Source organism: Heterocephalus glaber, unplaced genomic scaffold (genome assembly GCF_053883595.1).
Source record: "Heterocephalus glaber isolate CG9 unplaced genomic scaffold, H.glaber_assembly_v1.0 deba00001104, whole genome shotgun sequence".
Taxonomy (NCBI): domain Eukaryota; kingdom Metazoa; phylum Chordata; class Mammalia; order Rodentia; family Bathyergidae; genus Heterocephalus; species Heterocephalus glaber.
The window spans coordinates 1,976,294-1,994,329 of record NW_028258193.1 but is presented as its reverse complement, the minus strand read 5'-3'; the positions used below and the strand labels follow the sequence as shown (position 1 = coordinate 1,994,329).

The window sequence follows — 18,036 nt, the reverse complement described above, 5'->3', positions numbered from 1 at the left end:
GTGGCATAAGGACTGCATTCGGAGCCCTGTGTATGCCAGGCAAGTGGCCTTCCCTGAGCTACAGCCCAAGTCCTTTTGTAGTTTAACTCTGTGAGAAGTTGCCTGGACTCTGCTTGGACTTGCAGTCCTCCTGCCTCGGCGTCCTGTTAGCCGGGCTTACCGGCATCAGCCATCACCCTCTGCTACACTTTAATTCTTGTACAGTGGTTTTAGGTTGACTGCAAAACTGGAGGGAAGTCATAGAGAGCTCTCGTAGCCCTCCTGCTCCTTACATGCACAGCCTCCCGACTCCCACCCCTGAGCAGGGTGTGGTTGTAATCCCGGAGTCCACGCTGACAAGGCTCGGTCACCTGGAGCCCCAGCTCACTTGGGGCGCGTTCTGTGTGCCCGTCCCACCCCGGGGGTCTGGACAAGTGTGTAGGGCCCGTGTCCGCTGTCCCAGTGCAGCGGGAGGCAGTCCCTGGCTTCCTCAGAGCCCTCTGTGCTCCCCCAGCCCCGGGAGCCCCTCCAGAGTGTCACACCACAGGAGCAGAAGCCTCCGATGGCTTCTTCCACTCACAGCGTTCACCAGGCTTCCTCCACGCCTTCTCACAGCTTGGAAGCCCTTATCTTCTCAGTTCTGGCGGACGCCCCATTGCTGGACGGTCCCCAGTGCATTGTCCCGCTCCCAGGGCAGCTGGATGTCCCCAGGACTGGCAATCCCGAAGGCAGCTGCTGTCAGCTTCTCTGTGTAGCTTTTCCTGCGGACCTGGGCTCTCATTTCAGTTGGGGAAAGTAAGACCATGCTTAGGTTGGCTCCTTGTCTTGGTTTATCTTTCCTTCTAAAAATACTACGGGCACTCCCAAGCCAGTCAGTTTTCTATATTCCTTCAGGGTTCTCTCTGTCAGAGGTCTTCTTCCTCATTTGGTTTTTAAAAAGCAGAGCCCTTTGGTATTGTTATCTGAAGGCCACAGATCCTCTCTTCTCTGTTTATGCTCAGCTGATTAAGATTGAGGTTTAGGAGGTGGTAACAGGAACACCCCCACAAGAGTCTGCAGGAATGAGACCTGCACGCTTTGCTGTGACTCGGTTTCCTGTGTGTGCCAGGCTGAAGCGCACAGAGTGCTCGCCATGTGGGTGAGGGTGGTGGCCGGCTGGCGCCTCCCCAGGCTGACGAGTCCTCTGCATGTGACCCTGCCCCCCATATTTCTCCTTCCCAGGCTCCCACCCCTGGCCTCCACGTGGGAAATAGCATTTTAGGGGTGAGCATTTTGTGTTGATTGGAAGGCTTTTTAGCGAAAGAGTTTCTGGGAGATTATTTGTAAACCCGATGCGGGAAACAAGACACTGAAATTTGGACGGTATAAAATCAGAGCTGGACAGCGACTTAGGCAGTTGAGGTTCTCCCAGGTCCCCTGTGAGGGGGCCTGGCCTTGTGCTGTCTGCATTGGTCTGGAGGCCTGGGGCCGGGGGAGGTCCTCATGCTCAGGCCAGGGCATGGACCTGCCCAGGGCCCTGTGGCCCGGCGAGCCAGGGCCTCGTGGAGCGGGAGGGCTCTGCCAGGAATCCTATCTGGGGAAAGCTTGCTCAACACAGGGAAGAGAGACATGCCAGTGTGTAACACAAAGGCGGATCACAAGCATGAGATGCCCTGCGGAGGCCAGGGGTGCTGGGGGCGGATGGGGGCGCGTAGAAATGGTGGGGCGGGTTTGGAGAGGATGTCGCCTCCTTCCTGTGGCCCTGGGGAGAAGAGCACCCTCAGGCTCAGGCGGGAGCGCAGTGAGAGGCCTGCCCAGCGTGGGGCAGACTGCAAGGCCCTCACCGCGGCTCCTGGGTCCATGCCCAGGTGGGGCACAGGTGGGAAGAACCAGATATGGGTCTTTGTGCCTTGGTTTTCCTCCTGAGCAGCCCATGTTCTGACACCAGTTGGAAACCAGGTGGGGTCTTTTCACAGCACAAAGAATAATCCCCATTTCCTGAGTGAGCACAGCTGAACCTGTCATCTGACAGATGTGCTGATCTTATCAGAATGGTCCTTTTCTCCCTGCCATACACCCTGCCGGGAGGGGCCTCTCTGGGAGAGGAACGAATGGCTGCTGGCAGTCTGAGAGCTGTGCCCCTGACTCACCACCAAGAGTGGTGGACACAGGCCTCGCCTGGTCCCCCTGGGCACATCCGCCTTAGCGTCACTGAAGATGGCTTCTCTCCGCTGGGGAGGGCTGTGCGTGCCCCACGGACACTCAGACTCTCAGAGTCACAGTCCACTGGCTCTGCCCAGCACACCTTGCGGGACATCAGCTGACAGCTGCAATTATGTCAGCTGTAATCCGTGAACACTTCTCATTAAAGCTTAATCACCACTTAATCGTGGGTGAAACACAAGGAAGTGGAGGTCAGCACGTGGAAGCAGCCTTCCCCGAAGGGTTAAGTTGATGTCTTCCCAGTCTTCAGGCCTGGACGCGCCTCTCCCGGGAGGCACCCTATGGGCCACTTCTGCGTTCTCCACCCCCATGAACAGCGGAGGTGACTCCGTGCCTCCATGCCATGTCTCTAACTTACTTTGTGGAGAGATAATTTAATAGATGCATGTTAATCTAAAAGAATCATTTGTTGCTCACAGGCAGAGAGCAGTTACTGAACCGGGCGGAACTATTTCATAGGAGAGAATAGGAGACTTGGGGCTGCCAGGTGGGGCGGCTGTGTGGGCAGCGCAGGGACAGCGTGCCCGGCCCTGTCCCCCACTGTCTCCTCCCCAGAGCCTTCGGGGCACGGGCAGGGAGTGACCACGTGTGTTCACAGCTGACCACTTACACAGGCATGTGCTGTGATCAAAACTCATCGTTGCAGAAGAAGACACACTGCCGCTAGTCCCGCACAGTACTCACTTTGAAGCACACATCCTGTCCTTCCTGCCACTTCCCGAAGCAGTTCTGGCACCCATTTCCTGAGAGTCTTTCTGATGTGAGATCAAATATCGTGAATGCTGCTGCCTGCCCAGCGCCATCCAACAGGAAAGCAGCCTCATAAGAACATCACTGTGTGTCCTCCTCCGCCTTGTTCACGGGATCTGGCCCCATGCCACCTCTGGCTCTTGCCCAGAGTCACACTGACCACAGAAGGTCAATGTTTTGGATGGCCTCAGAAGGTTGAAGGCAGCCAGGACAGTGCAATTAAAGACCCTCGAATGAGGACTTTCAGAAGTGCTTCAGAAAGTGGCAAGAACCATGGGATGAGTGTGTTCAAACCCAGGGGGAGGATTTTGAGGGGATCAGTGGCAGTGGGTCTCTTATTGTAATGAATTGTATTTCAAATTTTTAAATTCTCTGTATTTTCTAACCATACTTCATAGTTTGAGAACAACTCTGTTGTGAGCAAACTTATTGAGCTGGGAGGCCCTTGTCACCTGCCCAGGACAGAGGCACTGAGAACGCTCGTCGAGATGAGCTAAAGCCCAGATGCTGGCTTAGTAGAAGCTGTAGGATCTTCCTCTAATGGGGTGCTGAGATTCAAGCTGCTTTTCTCCTTTCAAATTGTAGCAAAATTAAAAGCCCATGAACAGTGAGCAGTGAGATGTGTAGAAGGGCGCTATTGTGTTCTTGAGGGAACGTCCTGGTCCTTACTACTTACCCGGCCAGCACTCACACTTTGTGGGTGTTTTAAGGGCATCGCTCAGAAGTAAGCTGCATGGCCTGAGGGAGGACACAGGGGAGGCTTGGGAAAATCTCCCCATCACACCCTGGCGTCCTGTGAGTGCGAGTGTGCGAGTGTGTGGTGTGTGTGTGGTGTGTGTGTGTGTGTGTGGCCCAGGGGACGTAAGACTGTGTGGCACCCTCTGCAGGTTCCTCAGCAGGAGGGTTCTCATGCTGAAGGGTTCCCAGCTCCCCCCTCTGCCAGCACCCCACTGTGCCTGCTTTCTGGCAGCTGTGACCATTCCTCGGTGCCCGGGTCCAGACTTGTGCCCGGCTGCTGTGTTTACCATCAGCTCCAATTTGACGCCTAGTCATGCTCTGCTCCTGTTTTTTCATTTCTTATGTGTCCGTGTTTCTTATACTTTAGTTATTGGTTCTTGTGAGGCTGCATTTATTAAATGATGTTTTTATCTCTGCTCTAATATTCACAATCCTAGTGTGGGTCCCAGGACAAAGATAGCCACATAGTAAATGTGGGTCTAGATGCGCTATGAAGTGACTTATCCATGTTTTCCTCAAGTAACTCACATTCTCTTTGAGGCACAGAACTGAGTAACTGGAAGCATTTAGCATCATTAAAGAGAATATGAACTACCCAGTTGTTAGCAGTCCCAATCCTGGTTATAAAGAAAAAAACCCGTGTGTGTGTGTGTGTGTGTGTGTGTGTGTGTGCACGCACACGTGCATGTTTGTGTGTGCATGTGTGTATTAATGGTGACCATAATAAACCCCTTTGAACTATAAAGAACTGCATAACCTGGAGGTCTCAAACATGCACACACACACCCATAGCTAACATTTCCGTAGTCCTCAGAAGAGGTGGGACCCAGCCTCGGCTCCTGGCTGGGCCTAGCTCCTTTCTTAGCAGCTATGAAACCTCCACCTTGTATATCAATCCCATTAGCATCCATTTCCTGGCTAATTAGGTTAAATTAGGACATAAACCTCTTGTTACCACCCCACGGTTTTGATGAGGTCTTCCTTCAAAGCTAAGGAACACAGAAGCACTTTGATTTATAAGTTTTCTCCAAATACAAGGGACCGCTATTATTTATTCTCAGTCGCAGGGATATACTGACTCCGGGGAAGCATTATGTGATAAATGATTCAGCCTGCAGTGCTCAAATTAGATTCCTGCCTCTCTTTGGCCTCCCGCTTCACACCACTCAACTCAAACTGACAGCATAAGATTCTCTTGACACTCGCTTGGCAGGAAGGTGCGTGGAGAGAGGGAAGACAGTGAACTACCAGGTCCCATTCAGCATTATGAGAGGCACTGGTGCTGTCAGGAGGCCAGGCCCGTGCCGACTCCCACCTGGGGCAACTGAGGGGGGCAGTCATCATCACCACAAGCAGGTGAGCTTGCAGAATGTGCAAGGGAAAATCTGTAGCTGTGTCCTCACCTCAGTGCTGTGTATCAGCAGACAGAATCTATTGGGCATACCACCAGGAGGCTCGGAACCCATTTAACCCTGAGTGCTGATGAGCAAATGTAGGAGAGAGTCTCTAGAGAATGAGAGCTAAAGTTCTAAATTTAGTTTTGATTGTATTTATTATAAAAAAACCAAAATCTAAATAACTGAATGAAAGATCCTTTGCTTTCAGGAAGACGCAGAAGATGAAATCTTATGGTACATCTGAAGTTTAATGTTAGCATTTCTGTTAGATATACAGAGCTCTGGCAAAAAGTTTCACTAGTGTGCTACTTTTAGAGCTCGAAGAACACAGACTGGGTCTTTCCATATGTGCTTGTTTGTGACAGGACAGAGCGCCATTGCTGGTTGGTGTATTGTCTCACAGCGTTCACGTGGCTTTATGACAGGGAGGTTGGTGCAGTTCGCCAGGCAGCCTTAAGAACTGAATGTATACAGGTTCAGGTTCTATTGTGAGCCCTGTTAATCTGTTACAGCTATGTTTTGCACGGTCTAATCTGAATGACGAGAGAACAGATCTCTCACTAATATCCTACAACTTAAAAATATTGAAACATTTGCAGGAAATAAAAAGTAAGGACTTCTACAATTTTGCCCCAAATGGACATTTGTATATGTAATTTTCTCTTTCTGATAATTATTATAAGTCTGAGTTAAATTGAGATAAAGATCTGATAATACAATATATAAATAGAGGAACTGGAATCCAGTTATGAAAATTGAATAAATGAGGGAAAACGCGAAGGCCTAATTAGCACAAAATCAAGTGACATCTGAATTAAAAAACAAAAGTGTGGGTGGGGGATTTATTGGCTAGTTTAGTAGCTGTAATGTCAGTAACTATTCTTGAATATCAGACTTTCAATTAGCATGAAACATTTTCATGGAGTGGGTTTTTGCTCATAATGGTGCTCACAATCCCATGGTGTGAAATCTAAGTGACCGTTGTATTTCTGTTACACAGTAAGATTTTCTTTAACTGTGGAATTCAATTTAAACCTATATTTGATAAGTAGGCTTTACAACATGTTTTCATAGCTATTGGGTACTTGTTAAATATCAAGACCAGAGAAGAAAATTTTCTACCTGGAAGTATTATTACAGAGAACTCTGGAAGGCCAGATCATGAGGGTGTGGACTGTTTCTTCGAAGGTAACAATCTCGCTGCTTCTCTCTGCACATGTTTTCATACCTGGGCTTCTCATGCCAGGCTCAGGCACTGTGTGTTTCACGAAGGTTAAGATGTGCGTCTAGGGAATCCTTGTCCTCTTGTTTATTTATTTTTCTTTCCTTCTTACACAGCAACAGCTTTCGTAGAGCCGCTTGGGGAAATAGGCATTGTGTTAAGTAGAAAGGACCTTTGTTTGGTTCCATATTCTTTAAATCATTATCAGAGAAAGTGGTCATTATTATCAGAAAGGGGAAATGCTGCAGTTCATATTATGCATCTGCCAATATTTACAAGACTTTTACAACCATGAAATCGCTGCTCTGTCATGAAAATAGAGGCAGAAGTATGTAATTTCTGTGATATTTCCTAACAGTTCTTATTCCCTTTGAATTTTGAAGTTAAATATATAAATGCACATACTTTAATGAGCAGAATTTTAGAAATAAAACCGTTTATATTTAGTATGCATAATTCAAATGCATACTGCAAAGCAGGTATGCATTATGTTTCATTTAGCTTTACTTTCGAGGTAATTATAAATCCTCTTGTCCTTGTACGAAAATGAAGAGCAGGATCCTGGCCGTGCATCCTTACTGGGTGCCCCCTAGTTGGCTCTGCAGAACAGGGCCTCACTCTTATAGCCTGGACAAGGGGGGCTATGGCCCTGCATTCCCACCACCTGCAGGGCTCACTTCCCCTCTGCTCTGAGCTCCTGCCTCTAGTACCTGTCCACTCACTTACCACCTTATTTTGCATTTGTGGAATTTTTTGGCCAAGAGTTGAAAAAATCTCTGCCCATAAGAGAACTTCCTATGGAAGGAAAAACTCAAATAAGGATCCCATCCATCAGGCTGTGATTACATGAAATGGTGCCTGGGGCTACATAACACACTGAGCGTCCTGTTTCCAAACTAGGGTTCAGAGGCACACTGCCCGGGGGTGGCCATGTGTGGGAGCCGTGGGTCTGCTTTCTGAAGGCCGAGCTTCTGCACCAGCGGAGGCAGAGGGGAGTGGAAGTCAGCAGCGTCTGTGCACAGGGGTGAGAACAGCAGGTGGGTTGGATATGCAGGGGAGGTGCTCTTACCCAGCAGTGAGGGGCTTGATCTGGAGACAGTGATACACAGAGCTGGAAATGAGCGCTGGCTGTCACTCCGGGCCACAAGGGAGAACATTAGTTGTTGTTGTTTGGTGTCAGAGATCGAACTCAGGACCTTCTGCTTTCGAGGAAGGCGGTGGCACCACTGAGCTAAATCCCCGGCCCGAGGGAGAACATTTGGGTTCAACGTTGCATGTGGTCTGTACTCTATCCTATGTCAATGCAGCCGCTTCATGGCATGTTGCCTTTTGTAATGACCTGACTTGAAAAGAAATAACTTTGCATTGACATTTATTCTGTGTCTATCTTTAGTCAGCTCTGCGGTAATATTTTTGGTCTGAAAATTTCATAAAAAATACAGGTCCATTAGCAATTTACCAAAAAAAGCACCATTAAATTGCAAATGGAATTTTTTGAAATGTGGTCTAAATCAAGAAATCATTTAGATTAAATGAATTAAAATAAACACCGAATTTCCTTCTCATCTGGGGACCCATTGCAAATACCTATTATTTTTCTATTTAAATTAAGTTTATATTACGCATTCAATTTACAAGGATGTTGTAAATAACTTCAACAGTCTGTCCCTTGGGGAACCAGTGCTTGGACCCCCACAGTTACCAAATTCTGTGGATGCTCAAGTCTCTTATCAAAATGGCATTTTATTTGCGAATGACCTGGTTTATTGGCGAATTTCCTGTTCTTTGAATCCGGTCCAGATTCTTCACAGACCTGCCCCGGACAGGGTAAACGCTGCAGTGGCCGTGCGGCCTTGCCAGTCATCTGTATGCGTCCAGTATGGTCACACTTTTATTCACCCAAGTGCTTTCTGCTCTAGGTCGATTGCATTTGTGGCTGCAGGACTGGGTCAGCGGGGCCAGCAGCGCACCTCGGAACTCAATGCAGTCAACTAGCACAGTTTTAAATGATAGGGAAAACACATGTAGGGTGGCCTTTGTGCATTTCACAGGATGTGGCCTAAAATTTTAATATGTGCTTTAGCAAATTAGAACACAATTTTGTATATAGTTAAAAAGTATATCACAGCCATGCATCGTGGTGTGGACCTAAAATCCCAGTACTCCGAGGCACTGAGGCAAGAGGTCTGCAGAGCTCAAACCCAGGAAATTAGCGAGACTGTCTCAAAGTTTTAAAAATTACAAATAAAACAAAAGCTAGGGATGTGGCTCTGTGTAGTGGTCCTGGGTTCAACCCCCAGTAATGCACAGATGCTCCTCAGGGGCCCCAGGGGCCTGAAGGCCTCATCTACCCAGAAAGAGAGTCTCGTTGTCGCAGCTTCTGACTACGAAGCAGGTCTCTGCGTCATCGCTGATGGTTACGAATCTGCTGCTTGCACGCATCTCGTAGCTCAGGCTTCAGATGGCTGGGGCTGACAGGATGTTCTGCGTCCTGTGGACAGCTGGTGGAGGGGACCTGCCTTTGAATAGGAGGGGTGTGCGGGGCCGTGGGACTTGGGGCTTTGGGGGCCCTGGGAGGAACTGAGAACCACGGTGCCCTGCGCCCAGGGCTGTCCGGCCACACTGACTCCTCTGACACTGTGCTGCGCTCTTTCCGGCAGGAGACTAGAAGGGCTCCAGGCCGCCAAGATTCCATTAGGAACAGAGACATTTAAGAGAAAGGGCGTGTTGTAGCCCACACCACAATGGTAGAAGGGAGATGAGAGTGTGCTTGTCCCGCCCGTTTGCTGGTACCCTGCAGGAGAGAGGCAGTTTCTGCCCGTGATGCCTGGGGTCCGCTCTTGGCACGGTGGGACAGGACAGGCTATTTTCCTAACCACAGGAAATGAGATGGAACGGATTGCAAAGACCCAGCTGATGTATTTCCTACAACTTTGTTTAATTTTTTTTTCCCTCCCTCAAGTCTGCCTATTGCTTTTTTAATCCAATCTGGGGAAGGCTGGGAGCTTTTTACTGTGATTCCATAATTCTGAAAGGAGAGGTGTAAAGGGTGGGCGTCGTCTCACCCGGAGCCTTCGGACTGGATTCACTGGTGCTCTCCAAAGATCTTTGAGAATGTCTAAGCAGATGTGCACAGCCTCTCCAGGCACATTTAAAAAGACTGTACTACAACTCACAGCTGTGTGTGATGGGCAGAAGCTCCAGCTGGCTGAGCAGGTTCAGTATTTCTGTTATTTAACGTGAACTTAAGAAGTGCAGACTTTCCGATTGCATACTCTGTTGCTATCCTTATTACCCTCGGGTCACAAACTTGATTCTTTCCACAGTTCTGGCCGCAAACTGAGTTGGACGAGATCCGAATCAAATTCAGTGGTTGGGTTCGCTGCTGACCTTATGAGGAAATTTGATTCTGTTCTCATCCAGTTTGATTTGTGGCCAGAATTGTGGAGAAAACTGAGTTTGTGAACCAAGGAGCCACTAGGGTCACAAATACTCTGGGTGGGTTTTGGTCTGAAGTTGCAAAGGTACTTCCCGGAATGAGTAAGAGAGGTGCTGCCACTGAAGGGCGGGAGCCAGTCGCTGCTCCAGGAGCCTGTGGGCTGAGGGTCTTTTGTGCGAGGGTTTTCAGAGGCTCCTGGGGTGCTCTATGACTCTGGCAGTTTAGAGCATGCTGGATCAACGAGATGCAGCCAGGTCCTCAGCCAGTGCTCCGCTTTGCATCCTACAGTGCATCTGGGTCTTGCGGAAGGGGCTGGGGCTCCGCTGCATCTGCCCGCTCTGCTGAGAGACGCAGCCACTCCCAGAGACACCTCTGCACAGCACCCTGCCCCCAGGGGATTCTTACTCCTGTGCAACATCTGTGGTCTTCCTGCAAAGCTTCATCAGGGAGTAGTTTTTATCTTTGCTGTCAATGAATTTAAAGTAAAAGTTTGGGAAAGAGACGGGATAAATGTTTGTCTTGGTTTTAAAACTTGTAGTGAGACTCTCATGCATGATCTCCTTGGCTTGTCTTCTAAACTCTCAAGATTATATTAATGCTAAGATGGGTGCGGTGGCACCCAACTGTAACCCCAGCATTTCAGGAGGCTGAAGCAGGAGGGATCTGGAGTTCCCCCTCAGCCTGGGCAACTTAGTTCAGATCCCGTCTCCAAGTAAAAAGCAAAAGTAGGCTGGGGACGTGGCTCAGTGGGAAGGCCCTGGCGTCAGTCTGCAGTACCACCAAAAGTTATATTAGTGCTGAACAGCATTGTTATAATAGAATTATTTTTCACTATAAATATTCTGAAGTAATTATTTTAACCCTGCATACACGTTTTAAATTACTTTGACACGATGTACACTGCAGAAGAAAGGAACACTCAGAAGCAAACACTGAATCCCACGTGGAACCATTTGCCAGAGCAAAGCATGCATTTCCCTTGGAGGCTGTGAAATTGAGACTGAGTGCAGAGTAGGGTGTGTGCCTGGGGGGAGCCGGGCGCCGGCCCCGACTGTGTGGCCTCAGGGATCCGGGCTGCGGTCGCTTCGCCGCGTTGCGAAACCGCGCAGCTCCTGGTGAGACCTTCTGGACGCTCCCTTGTTAGCTTTGCGCCCGGCATCCCCTGCAGCCTTGCTGTCCCAGCTGCCCTGGGACGCTGACCCAGACCCTCTCCCCCATCACCCCGATGCAGCCTCTCAGCCCTGAGCCTTCTCTGTGAGCAGGCGCTTTTTCTTCCTGACCCCATGGGAAAGTCTTATTCTGCGTGAAACCCCCCACTCCAAACCCTGGCACTCGTGCTAAGGAGGCTGCTGACAGGAGGAAGGGCGTGTCCGGCCTGCGAGGACTGGTCCTCTGGGGACATGTACTGTGCTAGCCGAGCTCTCCTACAGCCTTCTAAGTGCCTGGCTGAGCCTGCAAGGAAGTGAGATTCAGGTGACAGAGCTCGGAAGCTGGTGCCACCCCTGTGGCCTCTGTGGGGCTCCTCTGGCTTCTAGCTTCCCCTTGCAGAACCCTGAGGCTCGGGAATGGACAGGGAAAACCCTAGGTCTCTGAGGTTGGAAATGCAACAGGACGCCCCTCCTCAGCTGGCCCGGAAGTGGGCTCTCCTCCGAGAGAGGGAGAAGAGAGTTGGAGACGCAGCTATGGATTTAGTTGCAGATGGTGATGTGGATAAACCTCGGGCACAAACAGACACATGACCCACAACCACAGGCCGCTTTCCGTCCAGTTCACAGGGTATTTGAAAAGAACCCAAGCTGACGCAGATCCTAAAAGTAATTTTCAACAAACATAAACTCTAGGAAGTAGAAACATTAAGCAAGATGAAAGCTCTGAGATTTTTTAACAAGGAAAAGAAAAAATAGTAAGCAAACTGGTCTGCAGAAATATAAAAACGAATCACTCCAACTGCATAAAATAATACTGTTTTTAATTTACAAGGTTTGCAGAAATCAGTGGTGTCAGTGCCTAATTCAAAGTTATTAGAACTAAAGTGTTTGAAATCAAGAGTGCATAGGAAGAGGGGAGTGACAAAAATCAAAAGGTTCTAAGGTTTTAGAGATGAAACTAAGAACATTGCAACTAAGCCAATGCTGACATTGTAGGCGGATTTTCTCTGAACAGAAGACTGAGAAAATAGACAGATGAGGAGAAAAGCAAGCAGAAAGGGAAAGGGTGCAGGGAAAGGGCAGGCAAGGACAGCGGCGTCAGGCCTCACAGCAGCAGGCTCGGAGCTGCCAAGCTCGGCTGCCCAGCCCTGGGCAGTGGGCCGACCGGGCGCCTCCACCTGCGTGCCTGGTGGGAGGGAGGGCGGGCCTGAAAGCCAGGACTGCACACCTCACACAGGAGCAAGCGGCCCACAGGGGGCTTCCTGGCCCCTTCTGAGCCAAAGTGGCCCAGACTTGGAGAGGAGCCTGGAGCAAGGGGCAGGGGCAGTGGAAAACTGAGCACCCCTGGGTGTAGGTGACACAGCGGGTGCATCTCCGGAGCCACCCCTGGCAAGGGCGAGAGCTCATGTGGTCTCTGGGACTCCACCTCGAGGAGAGCACACGACAGGGAGCTACGCCAGTGCCAGCACCGGAGGTGTGGGTTTGTGGCAGTTGCCCAGAAAAGCCAGGAGAGAGGGGTGGGGAATCCAGGGAGTTCGAGCCGTGGGATGGAGGAGGGCCGGGTGAGAAGGGAGACCTGGCCTGCATGGATGACTTGGGGGCTGACGCACAGACTTCTCCCTCTGGGCTGGTGTGGTGATGAATGAAGCAGTGCTCTTCTTACCGGTCTTACTGGGTTGTAGATGTGGCCAGCTATGTGTCTCAGAATACGACCAAAACCACTTAGTGAAAACTAGTGATTAAGGCAGCCCTGCCCTCGCTTGGCGGAGAGAGGAGGAGGGAGGGTTGAATTAGCCTCCATAACATGGTCTCCCAGGACCTACGCACTCAGAGTCACTCTCTGTTTCAGAGCGGTTAGCTGCAGATCTGTGAGGGGACCAGTCATTTAGTGCTAATGAAGTCCTAACGAGCTGGTCTGAGCTTTGACGAGGTTCTGGCCAATGGCAGAATCCTCGCTGCTGGTGTCCAGGATCCTTTCTGTTGGGCATTTGGTCCTTCTGCAGAGTCCCACACGTTCTTTTGTCAACTGTTATTCATCATCGCTCCCTCTATTGGATTAAAAATTCCTCTCTCCTTCACAAGGAGCAGTTCTTGTTCTTCTTTTCTCATGTCCTAACTTTGTGTTTAACGTGATTTCATTTATCTAATCAGATAGATGATAGAGAGATAGAAAGGTGGATGGATAAATTAGATAGATAATAGGTAGACAGAGGATAGATAGAGGATGGATGAATGAGTGGATGGGTGGATACTTGGTTGGATTGATGGATAGATGATAGAGGAATAGAAGGTGAGTAGGTAGATGGATGTGTGGATGGGTGGATGGATGGATAGTTGGTTGGCTGGGTGGATAGATGATAGACAGATAGATAGATAGATGATAGATAGATGTAAACAATTTACAGAATTTACAAAGCAGAAAGCCAAGCCAATTGGCAACTGTAAATCTGCCAGTGTTCAGCTGGACAGAGGGTCTGAACACAGGGCTTTTCCTTGCTCTTTCTTGTAGCACTGTGTCATATACACTAAATCACTTCACAGGGAAAGCAAATTTTAACCACAGCCCAACAAGCAGTGGAAGGGAAGAGAGAGCTCCTTCTAGCTGAACAGGAAATGGGCTTGGAAGGTACTGTACGCTCTAGACCTTCAGGTGCACCTTGCTAAAGTTTCAGATGCAGCGGTGCAGGAAGTGGAGAAAAAGCCTCTCCGGGTTTGTGGGATCCTGGGATCTAAGGGTCTGCGAGGAGGCCTGAGTGGACTCTGGGCGGTTGGTGCTGGTAGACAGTGTGACTTCCGGAGCAGGGCTAGGGGCGCTCTGCCATCTTTGGTGTAGCCCAGGGACAGGGTCCTGGAGCTCTGCACGGCCGCCTGCACTTCCTGCTCACCACACTCTCCTGAGCTGCCTCCTTCCCTTCGCTTTCTTTCTTTTCTCCTCCCGCCCTCGCCCTCCCTTTCTTCCTTTGTCTTTCTCTCTCTCTTTTTCATCCTTCTTTCCTTTCTCTTTCTTTCCCTTTCTTCTTTCCTCCCTCCCTCCCTCCATCCATCCCTTCTTTCTTTTCTCTTTTCTTTGTTTCTTTTTTATTAACACAAAGGCAGGTACAAAATTTTTAGATGTTTTATTAAGATTAGGCTGGGCAAAAAAAGGAAGGAAGGGATGGGAGAAGGGGGAGGGAGGAAGACAAAGGGGCTAAAAAAAGGAATCAAGATGTGTTATGTACATGCACCACTTCCCCAAGGAAAGCAAACCTTATGCATTGTACACATGAGCTAATAAGCTAAAATAAAAAATAAATAGACATTTCAATCTGGAAAAGTGAAAAAAAAGATTAGGGTGGCCAAATTGTGTCCTCTTGAGTGTGAAAGGGTATTATTAATTTCACTGAGGCAGCAGCCCTGTGTCAGCTGCCAGTCCTTCCTCTCCAGATAGAAAGTGAGCAAACAGTATTGGTCAGCCTGAGAGCTGGGTCCTCAAAAGAATTCTTTCTATTGTATCTGACTCATGTCTCCTTGAGATGGGTGTTCTTAGTTAAGTCGTTTAAAGTGTGGTATGTGTTTTATTAAACTACTGTTGAACAGCAGCAGCTCAGAGGGGAAAGTTGTGTAGGTGCTGAATACACCGCAATGCACGTGACATATCCATTCTTGGCTCCATCTTCAGTGTCTTGTTAGCATCTGTTAAATGTAAGCACAAGCAGGATGCATGTTACCTGTCAGATGTTCCCTGGGGAAAAGACATGCTTGGCAGATATCCACGTAGACAAAGGATTCCTGATGATGCTGTGTGTGCTTAGCCTGAGGGGGCCCCACCCACCAGGTGGACCCGCTTGTTCAGCACTGACCAGCCACTCTCTGTCCTTTGCAGCCTCGGTTGCATCCACCTGCAATGACCCAGGGCTGCCCCAAAACGGCACCCGCTACGGAGACAGCCGGGAGCCAGGGGACACCCTCGACTTCCAGTGTGACCCGGGGTACCAGCTCCAAGGACAAGCCAAGGTCACCTGTGTGCAGCTCAACAGCCGGTTCTTCTGGCAGCCGGATCCACCCACATGCATAGGTAACAGACATCAGAAAATGGAAATGTTACATTTGGAAATGAACGCGTGCTATATACCGTGTATTAAAACTGCCAACATACTAGTTCTTCAGAAATACTTCTCACAAGTTTCTTACATGTCCTGGGGCTCTCTGACACCACACTGAAATGTTATGGGAAACCTTTAAACTTTATTTTATTGGGTGAAATAAAGGAAGTAGTTTACTTAATGTACAGAAATTGGCATTTATCTAACACGTCCTGTCCTTAGCAATTCTTGTATAAATATAGATCAAGCAAAGCACTGTAATTTAAAATTCCAGGTGGCTCAAAATGTACAATCCTACCATTCCTCTTCTTGGTTTTATTATAGAAACATGCCCTTAAGCGAAACCTGCTCACTAAACAGCACTTTCTCCTTTTAGATGAGTCTTTTCCATAAAATTAGTACATTTGAAATAGAGTTCCCCAAACTAGAAATTACATTGCTCTTGTGAAAATGAAGGAAGAGGGAGAAACTTGTTTCTCAAATTCATTAAAAATTTATTGTTTGGCCTTATTAAAAGGGTATCAAAGGTTCTGCAGGCTCTGGTTGAATAGTTATCCAAGATGTCTTCACAAATACGGTTTTATGGAAATACATTTCATACGCAGTGGTAATTGCATGTACGATGTCTCTTCATTCAATGAAATGCTCGAGCATAGAATGGCTGTTTCAAGTATTTCATCTTCACTGCAGAACAATACTCTTTAAACTTTATTACTTTAATGAACTATCACAGTTTAATTAGTACTTCTTTCTAATCTGTTTGAAAATTGTAGAATCTAATTAACCTGTGGCGAGAGGCAGAGCTAACCCGATGCTGTTTTGCGTGCAGTGCCCTTGAGGGGCAGCATCCGGCCTGGGGCCTCGGAGTCCTGGTCCCCATGGACAGAGGCCCTCGGGCCCGGCCCACGTGAGGCTGTGACGCACACGCGCACAGGCACGCGCCCAGTCCTAATGCGCGGGACATGATGCTGCAGCCCAGGCCCCTCCCCGGAGCTGGGCAGCGGGCAGCGTCTGCCAGGGCCTTTGCCTGCTTCGGTTCCGCAGCACACGGTTCAGCTGTGAGTGCAGCCACCACTTTCAACCCGTAGCCCATTGCTGAGTGAGAGAAGCCTTCTTTTCCCTCTCGCTTTCTTCCATCTTTTTAATCTCTGGGAGATTAAGAGACGATGCAACTAGGAGTTAGTCTCTTAATGGTACTTTATCATTTTACATTAACTTAGTTAGACACAGAATTATAAAATCTGACCATCTCCTTAGTCTTTTGTTATTTCATCTCCTGGTCACCTCCTTTCGACCAGCAACTGAAGAATCGCCTCATCAGGGAACAGCACCCATTGTACATGTGTCCGGGGCAGGCTGAACCCCTTGCAGCCAGTAAAGAATTGCTTCTTCTGCCAAACAGCCTGTCTGCACACACAGATACTATGTAACAGAGGGCTGGGAATAAGTGGACATTATCTCTTCATTACATTGCTCTTTTATTTTACTGAAACGCAATGATGTCCCGTGTAAGATATCTGCACATTAGGACACCAGCCAATCACATATTGACACTGATTTAATCTGTGTGGTGAAGATTTATGATACTTTAGTTATTTTTTACTTTTTCCCCTTGTTGAAAGATAATGCATGTTCATTGCAGATGTTTTCTAAGTTATAGTAAATCAAAAAAAGTAAAAAAAGCTAGAAGCAGTTACTATTAACATAATCGTGTATAAATAAACTCCATAAACTTGTATGCAATAATTTATCTAAAATGTTTTGAAACAGTGACAGAGTCCTGCATGACTGCTTTGTGATTCTGTGATTGTGGTTGCGGGTTTGGCTTGTCAGTGCAGGCTTCCTCCTGCGTTACTCTGTTTCCCACTAACTTTTATTACTGGGTTGTGTCCCGGGAGTTAGGGTCCCGCTCAGCCCCAGGCCCCCCGTGCGGGACCTGGCACCTGTAATGTTCCAAGGCTGACTTCACTTGGCCCTGATGATGGAATGGTTCCTGTTCTGCCTCCCTCTGTTCTGAGGAGAGCCGTAATGAACATCACTGTTTTAACAAGAGCACCCGTAGTTGTCGATGAGTAACGTGTTCTGCAGACTTGCATCTCTCTAGGGTATTTTCTTTAACCTTTTGCAAAACTCAGGAAAATGGTTGCATCGACTCCCATAGTTATCAGTTATGTATGTTTATTTTATTTGACTTAGAAAATCATCACATATGGCAACTGCAGTCCCATTTATTGTGAGCAGAAAGTGCTGAGTTCCCATTGTTTTCATTGGCATTTTAAATTAATCACAGAGCTGAACTTTTTAAATGCTCATTGTCCACTCTTACTCGCTCCTTCCAGACTGGGCCAGCCAATTGCCCCCACCCCACTGACACTGAGCTACATTCCCAGCACTTTTTAATTTCTTATTTTATTTTTATTTTTAAAATTTTGAAACAGAGCCTCAGTAAATTGCCCGAACTTGGCTCCAACATGTGATCCTCCTGCATCAGCCTCGCACAGTGCCAGGATTATGTGCTTGTGCCACCAGGCCCAGCGTTCTCCCCTCTTCTTATCAGTGCCTGGTTCCCTCTGCTGCTCTGTGTGCTCTGTTCCTCTTGGTCCCCTGACCTCCTGCCTGTCCCTGGGGCTGAGTGGGCTCCTTTCCTGTGTGCACTTCCTGTGCCTTCCTTGTCCTCCTGAGGCCTCCCAGAAGGGGGCTCCTCTGCTTGGGTTTTCAGCGAAGTCCTATGGGACTGACTCCAGACCAGAGGGTACGGGCTCTGTTCTAATCCCAGAAACATGTGCCGCAAAGTCTCCAGTTTTCCCTTTCTTACGTGGCCTGCAGTCACTTTTCCCCAAGTCCAAGATCCACAAAGCTCTGAAAAGCATTTACCGTGAGTCTGCCGGGCCCTGGGGCAGCTGCCGCTGCACCGAGTGGCTGCGTGGAGGCACCGATGAGATCTGGGGATGGCGTGCTGTGTGAGCGTGCAGGCAGGCTGCTGGGAATGCTGCCGAGCCTCCCTAAAGTGCCCTGCCCTCCCCCACTGGACCAGGCGCCCTGGCATTCACTCCGGACGGGGCGTGGGGATGAGTGCCTG

At 48.8% G+C, this 18,036-nt stretch overlaps 1 protein-coding gene across 5 annotated transcripts in view; it reads left to right on the top strand.

Moving 5' to 3' along the window:
* Csmd1 (CUB and Sushi multiple domains 1) overlaps nucleotides 1–18,036 on the top strand; it is a 1,515,607-nt gene that overhangs the window by 1,283,087 nt on the left and 214,484 nt on the right. For all 5 annotated transcript variants that reach the window (XM_087210084.1, XM_021248185.2, XM_021248184.2 and 2 more), the window contains one exon: nucleotides 14,738–14,929. In XM_087210084.1, the coding sequence (XP_087066210.1) occupies nucleotides 14,738–14,929 (192 nt within the window). The remainder of the gene's footprint in view (nucleotides 1–14,737; nucleotides 14,930–18,036) is intronic.